Here is a 9,104-nt window from a genome sequence, read left to right as displayed (position 1 = left end):
GACCTGTTGTTGGACCTTCAGAGAAACTGGTTGGCCACTGCGTGAGACGGGATGCTGGACCAGATGGACTCTCACTGGTTTGATCCAGCAGGGCTCTTCTGATGTTCTTATGAAAGCCTCAGCCTCTATGCCCTGTTGTTGGCCCTTCAGAGGAACTGGTTGGCCACTGTGTGAGATGGGATGCTGGACTAGATGGACCACTGGTCTGATCCAGCAGGGCTCTTCTAATGTTCTTATGAAGGCCTCAGCCTCTCTGCCCTGTTGTTAGCCCTCCAGAAGAACTGGTTGGCCACTGTGTGAGACGGGATGCTGGACCAGATGGACCTTCACTAGTCTGATCCAGCAGGGCTCTTCTGATGTTCTTATGAAGGCCTTGGTCTCTATTCCCTGTTGTTGGCCCTCCAGAGGAACTGGTTGGCCACTGTGTGAGACGGGATGCTGGACCAGATGGACCCTCACTAGTCTGATCCAGCAGGGCTCTTCTGATGTTCTTCTGAAGGCCTCGGCTTCTATGCCCTGTTGTTGGCCCTGCAGAGGAACTGGCTGGCCCCTGTGTGAGATGGGATGCTGGACTGGATGGACCCTCACTAGTCTGACCCAGCAGGGCTCTTCTGAGGTTCTTATGAAGGCCTCGGCCTCTCTGCCCTGTTGCTGGACCTCCAGAAGTGTTGGTTGGCCCCTGTGTGAGACAAGATGCTGGACTAGATGGTCCCTCACTAGTCTGATCCAGCAGGGCTCTTCTGATGTTCTTATGAAGGCCTTGGTCTCTATTCCCTGTTGTTGGCCCTCCAGAGGAACTGGTTGGCCACTGTTTGAGACAAGATGCTGGACTTAGATGGACCACTGGTATGATCCAGCAGGGATCTTCTGATGTTCCTATGAGGGCCTCGGCCTCTCTGCCCTGTTGTTGGACCTCCAGAGGAACTGGCTGGCCCCTGTGTGAGACAGGATGCTGGACTTAGAGGGACCCTCACTGGTCTGATCCAGCAGGGCTCTTCTGGTGCTCTCTGTGAGCCTGTGGGCACAGTTGGAAGCGCGGTGGGTGCAGCCACTTCATGGCTGCCATGAAACAGATGCCACAGGAGGCTCGGCCAGCCGCACCATGGCTGCCACAGCCTACCTTCAGCCACATAGTTAAGATCCTCGCGCTGTGGTGGGAGCTGCAGTTGAACCAACTTTTTTTAAAAAAAAATCTGCACAACCCATCAAATGACCAGCGGCCACTCAAAAGCGTTGCTGAACAAAAGCCCCGCCTCCCCCCCCTCTTGGTGGGCACTTGGAAAGGGGTCAGAGGGCACCGTGACACCCTCAGGCATCATTTTAGGGATCCTAAATCATTTCCCATGCTAGCAACTGCTTCAGCCTGGTGTTTAAAATCAAGTCCTGATTCGGGGCGGGGGGGGGGGGAAGTTGAGCGATCGGAAAGGAGCCTCTCGGAAGCTGGTGGTGCACTATCACGGAATGGCCTCCAGGTGGCAACAAAAGCCTGAGAATCTTGGCTTGGACGGGAGACCTGTTTGAGCAGGGGCATCGAACTAATTTGTTATGAGGGCCAGATCTGACATAAATGAGACCTTGTTGGGCCGGGCCATGTGTGTCATAAAGTGCAATACCAAACCTGCCTCCAGGGATTGTTATGAGAGTAAGATGGGGGAAGGGGGAACTAGTCACAGTGCTCTAAGCTCCTTGGAGGAAGAGCCGCGCTAAAATACATAAGAGAGATCAATTCAGCAAATGAAAATAATGAGCCAGCCCTACACATGTTTAGGGAAGCCAGCCTCCAGGTGGGACATAGGGATCTCCCGGAATTACAGGTCATTCCTAGACTACTCCGAACACTTCCCCCGGGGAAAAAGGGGGGGTGGGGGGGGGGGGGGGTTTGACTTTATGATATTGCATCCCACTGCGATCCCTGTCTTCCCCAGGCTCCATCCCAAAATCTCCAGGAGTTTCCCAACCTGGATCTGGCAACCCTGTGCCCCCCCCCCACCATCCCCAGCTGGGGGCCAGGGAAGACCCAACAACTCCACGTCTCTTCCAAACACTGCCCTTCATGGACCTGGGCTGCATGATCAATAGTCGTACACGTCTATCATTCCGCAGAACAGTAATACGGCTGTAGTTTATGGCACTATTTATAGTATGCATTATCTTTTTATTACTGTCCTGATTTCTAATTTCTAGAATCGATTTTTTTTCATTGCTTCTGTCATGTCTTACACTGCTTTGATGACCTTGTTTTCTAATTTCCTTGTAACCGGCCATTCCCCCCACCGCTACTGCTGGAGAGCTTACTCCTTTCCTCCCTTCAAATTAAAAGCAGCTATATCATTATATGGTAAAGATGCCGTCATTATGTAAAATGACCTTTGAGCGCTTCCTCAGAGTGGTGGTGGAAAGGGGGAGCTGGGGGGAAGGGAATCCCCTGCCCTGGTGGCTGGCCAACCTACTGTTAGGGATGCCAACCTCCAGGCAGGGCCTGGAGATCTCTTGGATTTGCAACTGATCTCTATACAACAGAGATCAGTTCCCCTGGAAAAAACATGGTGGGGTCCGTGACATTATATGCCACTGAGGACCCAACCTGACCCAAACCTCACTGTCCTCAGGCTCCACCCCAAAATATTCAGGAATTCCCCAACCCAGAGTTGGCAACCCTATCTACTGCCCAAACTGACCTTCCCTCACTGATGGTTTTGCTTGGACGGAAGTGCTCCCGCAAGTTTCCCTTACTTCTCTGGCCAAAGTTAGAAGCCAAAGGCTCCTTCCCATCTAGGGTTGGGAAATTCCTGGAGTGTGGGGGGAGGAACCTAGTGAGGGCACGGTTTGAGGAGGAATAATAAGACTTACCATATGGCATTGTGTGCAGAATAGCCAGGAGACCCTAAGATTGTCTGGCAGCTAGAAGTTCTAGCTCTTTTAGTGTTATACACCACTAGGTGGCGAGCTAAACTTGTTGGGGATTATTAGGAAGGGGATCAAAAATAAATCAGCCAGTATCCTAATATCCCTGTATAAATCGATAGTGCGACCTCATTTGGAATACTGTGTGCAATTCTGGTCACCGCACCTCAGAAAGGATATTATAGCATTGGAAAAAGTGCAGAAAAGGGCAACTCGAATGATAAAAGGGTTGGAACACTTTCCCTATGAAGAAAGGTTAAAGCACTTGGGGCTCTTTAGCTTGGAGAAACAACAACTGACGGGTGACAGGATCGAGGTTTATAAGATTATGCATGGGACAGAGCAGGTAGAGGTTTCTCCCTTTCTCACAATACAAGAACTCGTGGGCACTCCATGAAATTGCTGAGCAGTCCGTCCGAGTTTTCCTCTTAGGGTGCAACTCTCTACCTCACACTAAGGAAGCCGGAGCTCGGCCCGGGCTGCGTTCACCAGGCGCCCCCGTTAGCCGCCCCCCCAAACGTGCCGGCTTCTGCTGTTGCGTCCTGCCGCTGGGACGGAGGGGGCCGGGGGGGGGGAGCCTGGAGGCCCAGCTGCTATGTCCGCCCCCTCTCACCCACCCCCCGGACAAGGGGCAGCGCGGCAGAGCTCGTACGTGTCCCGTGTGTCCCTCCCTTTTGAGGCGTCATACGTTAGATCCTTCCATCGTGGAAGCGAGAGGTTTGAAAGGGATCCCCCCCCCCGATAGCCCAGAGTCTCCGGCACGGACGGTAGAGGCTCCCTCTTGTTCCAGCTGGGGCCTCTGCCGGGATTTCAGAACTTGAAAACTCCTTTCTGGTTGTGTTTGACCGATTTTTTGTTTTTGTTCCGTTTTCGTTCCGTTTTGTAAAAAACACAAAAATTATTTTGTACCTTTCGTTGGGAGATTTCAGCATTTCCGCCTTTGTGTCTTTTGATATTTGTTACAGACGAATTGGAGGTGACTTGCACCTGGGTCAGAAGGATTGTGTTTTTTCTATTAAAAGTGAGAGAAAAAAATCATTGTTGAAATTCACATGAGGTCTCCCATCCAAATACTATCCAGGGCTGACCCTGCTTAGCTTCAGAGATTTGACGAGATCAGGCTAGCCTGGGCTATCCAGGTCAGAGCATTTAAGGCCACAATCCAACACAGAACAAAGTTTGAGTCCAGTGGCACCTTTAAGACCAACGAAGTTTAACTCTGGGTATAAGCTTTCATTTGCCATCATCGCCTTGGGGACATCACTGTTTGGGGGCGGAGCCCTGCCCTGCTCCTGAAAGTCTCTCTCCCAGCCCCCGCCAGCACATCATGAAGACCAACCCTACCTGGAGGTTGGCAACCATACTCCCTTCACATCTATACAAACAGATTTGCTTAATTTCTCAGGGAGTGGGACCAGTCTCAGGGACAAGAAGATCTGAAGGACTTCCTCCTGCCAATAATCTACCCATGTTCTGAGATGGTAAGCAGAGGCCTTGCTCCTTATACTCCCACCTTCCGAAGTTAGGTGCTGGCTTCTTGCAACATGTTCTGAGATGGTAAGCAGAGGCCTTGCTCCATATACTCCCACCTTCCAAAGTTAGGTGCTGGCTTCTTGCAACAGAGGCTTTTCAGTTGCTGTGCACCAGTTATGGAATGCCCTCTGCCCCCCAGTACATCCACCTGGCACTTCACCGTCCTTCAGGTGCCAGGTGAGAGCAGTTTTATTTCCCCAACCTTTTGGAGGGGTATAATTATCACAGCGTTTTTGGCTTTTATCTTGGTGTGGATATGCTGCTAATGACAGGCTGCTTTGTTTTGTGTTTTATTCTTGTATTGTTTTAATTTTGTCTGTAAGACTACTTGGAGACCCAGCTGGATTTAGGTCCTTTAATTAAACATGAAGAAAGGAAGCTGCCTTATACTGGGAGATATTTTGTCCATCCAGTGCAGTGCTGCCTACTGGGATTGGCACCAGGTCTCCAGCATGTCGGGCAGAGATCCTGCACAGCCATACTCCCTTGGATCCTTTTTCCACTGAGCCACAGCCCCTCTTTACAGCTCTCCAGGGCCTCAGGCTGAGGTCTTTCCCATCACCTCCTGCCTGGTCCTTTTAACGGGAGATGCCGAGCCTTGAACATGCGACCTCCTGCATGCCAAGCAGGGGCTCTTCCACTGAGCCACAGCCCCTCTCCTAAATCCTGAATTTCATTTAAGCCTATAGATGGTGCTAGCCCTCGGTGTTTTCAGGCAGCCACTGGTCCTTACATCCATCACAGTCAGTATTGCCCACTCAGACTACTAGTGGTTCTCCAGGAATTTCTTAACCACTACACCAAACTGCCACCAAACTGGGGGTTGAAACGCAGACCTTCTGAATGCAGGACACACACTCTGTAATAAGGAGATGCAACGGTCCACTGAGCCACAGCCCCTCTTGACAGCTCTCCAGGGTCTCAGGCAGAGGTCTTTCAAATCATTTACTGCCTGGTCCTTTTAACGGGAGATGCCGGGGATTGAACTTGGGGCTTTTGGCATGTAAAAAGGATAGTCTACTGTTGAGCCATGAAACCCTGTCCACGAAGACAGGAAGGGGCTCTCTGCCTTACGCCGAAAGACCATTCATCTCTCAAGAGTGCCGATTGTTCTGACTGGCAGCTGCTCTCCAGCGTATACTCTGGAGATCGAACTGGGGCCCTTCTGCGGGCAAATCAGATTCTCTGTTGCTGAGCTTCCCCCCAACTTGGTTTTTCTCCCCCACCCCCAAAGCCAAAAAAATTGAAATTAGCATATGGCATTATGTGTCGAATAGCCAGGAGATCCTGAGGAGGGTTGTTTGGCTGCCGAAGCTGTCGCTCTTTTTTGGCACCACTAGGTGGCGGGCTGTGCTTATTTTTAGACGGAGAGTGTCACCTAAGGTCCCGAAAGCGATTCCGATTTATAGGATTTACAAGTCTGCCTCGTTACTCGATAGAATTGGCCAGAGTGCAACAGGAGCAGATGTCCTAATATCCCTTCACAGTGTGGGGGGGGGGGAGTTTTTGTGTCTTGTGTTGCCTCGGTCTCCCCATCGCAGTCAGAAGCGCCATTTCCTTTCCTCGAAGGTGTGAAGTGGGCTGGGAAAGTCATCTCTGGTGTGGACACCTGGCGAACAGGATTTACAAGGGCAATTTTTTTTAAAAAAACCCTTTCCATAAGTGGGTGTTGAAACCAGTCTTCCCTCTAAGCTGAGTTAGTGTGAGCTAGCGCATCGTTTTTTAGCCTCCAGCTCACACATTTTTGTCTCAGCTCAGGAAGGACGGCTCCAGAGCAGACTAATTTATGCAGTGACAAAAACCGAACCAAAGGGGGGGGGGAACTCAACCCAAAATGTAGCTGTGATCTAAGAGGGTCAAGCTAACAAACTGTTATAAAAATACAAACATTTATTATGGTGTACACATAAATAAAACATACATAAGGTTAAAAGAAACAGTCCAAACATCAGGTAAAGGTTCCCTTGCTCGAAAGCCAGTTGAATCTGACTCTAGGGTTGCAGTGCTCATCTCCGTTTCAAAGCCGAAGAGCCAGCGCTGTCCGAAGACATTTCCGTGGTCATGTGGCCGGCATGACTAAACACCAAGGCGCACGGAACGCTGTTACCTTCCCACTGAAGTGGTACTTATTTATCTACTTGCAATTTCTTGCTTTCGAACTGCTAGGTTGGCAGGAGCTGGAACTAGAGACGGGAGCTCACTCCGTCATGCAGCACCCGGGTCTTTTTTATAGAGCCAGGTGTTGCTTTCTCGTGTGCTCATAGTCTACTACCTTTGATGGAAGTGGCACACATCCTGACACATGGGATATTCGTTACCAGAATAATTTGGAGAATTTCTGCAGGACCCATTATACAAACCTTTAGCAACGGCAAAGCATATGAGAAAGCAACACCTGGCTCTATTAAAAAAAAATTATGCATTTATTTCTGGATGTGCGTTATTGTACAATAGGAATATTGACCACTGAGGAAGGCCCAAAGGGGCCGAAACACATATGGTCTATTGGTCAAAAGTTTTACCCATCAATTGGACATGTATAACTATCCGCACTGAATGTGATAAGCCTTAAGAGTCTGATATTTGGACTGTTTCTTTTAACCTTGTGCATGTTTTATTTATGTGTACACCATAATAAATATTTGTATTTTTATGCTTGTTAGCACAATTGATGCAGCGGCCAGATCGCCCACAACTTTAATGCCAGGAGCTCACAAAGTAGAATTTTTTGCTCACGAGATTCCACGGCTTAGCAGGAGCATTGGTTGAAACGTGCAGCCTGGCCTACTTTGCAGGGTGGTTGTGGGTTTTTTTTAACAAGAATCCCAGTTGCGCACAGATGCTTACAAGCAGGGGTCGTTCCGTAGAAAAAGAGCTAGGGGAACTCATTAGCATAACTCATTAGCATATGCCACACCCCCTGACATCACCGGAAGTGTGTCATAAGGCCACACCCCCTGACATCACCGGAAGTGTGTCATAAGGCCACACACCCCACCCCCAACGGTTCCGGCTGCCGCCGCAGGCCTTGCAGCTCCACTGCCGAGCCCCATGAGGGGCCCGGCGGTGGACCTGCAAGGCCGGCGGGAGTGCAAGGAAGCCCCGCGAAGGCCCTCCCTGGCCCCAGGCAGGCAGGGGTGGGGAGAGGCAGGGAGGAAGCAACTTACCCTCCCTCTTCTCCTGCCTCCTCCTGGCTGAATGAGGGCCGGAAGCGGGGCGGCCGGAAGCAGGGGGCGGGGCTTCGTCATGTGCCCCGCCCCCGTACCTCACCCGGGGGAACTGAGATCCCCCGCAATCCCCCCCCCGAAATGACCTCTGCTTACAAGCACAGACTGCATCGGGAGGGGGGGCTCTCTTTACCCTCACAGCAGAGTGGGGGTCACCTGTGTCCTCAAGTAATTGACCTCAGTTCATTCACACGTGGTGAAATATTTCATAAAGCTAAGAATGCCACCATTAAGGTGGCAGCTTTCCTTCTTAATTCTGATTTGGGGCCCGCAAAGAGGGCTGCGTGACCCTAATTTTGTGGCAGGCGGGGGGGGACGGGACCACATACTGAGCCACAGAACAGGGCTCCACCTGGTGGTTACCTGCTAGAATTTCAGGCCACTCTAGTGCGGGATCTGCTGCCGATTATACTGATCAGAGCAGACTGTGAAAGGGACTCGGCTTCACCAACTGCTCTTTTCCGGTCTCTGCTCTTTACCCAACTGCAGTTTGCCCGGTATCTGAAGCAGTGAGCGGTGACTCATCCCGTGCCACAAAATCTGTTAGTCCGTAAGGGGCCGTGGTGGCTCAAGTGGTTAAGACGCTGGAGTGCAGACCGGAAGGTCGGTAGTTCAGCAGTTCGAGACCCGAGTGCCGCATGACGGAGTGAGCTCCCGTCTCTGGCCCCAGCTCCTGCCAGCCTAGCAGTTTGAAAGCAAGACATTGCAAGTAGATCAATAGGCACTGCTTCGGTGGGAAGAGAACAGCGTTCCGTGCGCCTCGGCGTCTAGTCATACCGGCCACATGACCACGGGAACATCTTCGGACAGCGCTGGCTCTTCGGCTTGGAAACGGAGATGAGCACCGCAACCCTAGAGTCGGATTCGACTGGCTTTCGAGCAAGGGGAACCTTGACCTTCACAAAAGTGCTACTGGACTCTTGCTCTTTTCTACCACTCTTTTCTTGTCTTTCAGTCTGCAGGTTTTGTTTCGTAAATGAAGGCCGTGTTATCCTAGTGAGTTAGGATGAAAGCCCCTCCACTTTTCTCCCCAAAGGTGGACTCAAAAGTGGCTTATAACCATCTCTCCCCCTCCTCTATTTCATATTCACAACAAACCTGTGACGTAGGTGTACGTGAGACTGGCCTACGGTCACCCAGCAGTCTTCCCTGGCAGAGTGGGGAATTTGAACCCGGGTCCTGATTGGATGCTCTGACCACAGTACCAAAATGCCTCTGTTATTATTCATTAGCCTTTCTCATTGGTGGAATTTAACCACACCAGGATACAGGTTTCTTTATTTGGTTGTTTCTAGGAACTGTGTTTTGTTGCAGGGGGAAATATCGTGCCTGTTAAGAACATAAGAGCAGCCATGTTGGATCAGGCCAGTGGCCCATCCGGTCCAACACTCTGTGTCACACAGTGGCCAAAAATACCAGGTGCCATCAGGAGGTCCAGCA

At 50.9% G+C, this 9,104-nt stretch overlaps 1 protein-coding gene across 1 annotated transcript in view; it reads left to right on the top strand.

The window, feature by feature from the left end:
* The window catches only part of COPS7B (COP9 signalosome subunit 7B), a 23,315-nt gene extending 15,138 nt beyond the window's left edge, over window positions 1–8,177 (top strand). Inside the window, exon 7 of the mRNA XM_015408644.1 lies at window positions 8,154–8,177. Within this exon, the coding sequence (XP_015264130.1) occupies window positions 8,154–8,177 (24 nt within the window). The remainder of the gene's footprint in view (window positions 1–8,153) is intronic.
* Window positions 8,178–9,104: the final 927 nt, after the last annotated feature.

This window comes from Gekko japonicus, unplaced genomic scaffold (assembly GCF_001447785.1).
Source record: "Gekko japonicus isolate JY-2015 unplaced genomic scaffold, Gekko_japonicus_V1.1 scaffold1891, whole genome shotgun sequence".
Lineage (NCBI taxonomy): Eukaryota > Metazoa > Chordata > Lepidosauria > Squamata > Gekkonidae > Gekko > Gekko japonicus.
This window is presented reverse-complemented; position numbering and strand designations above follow the sequence as displayed.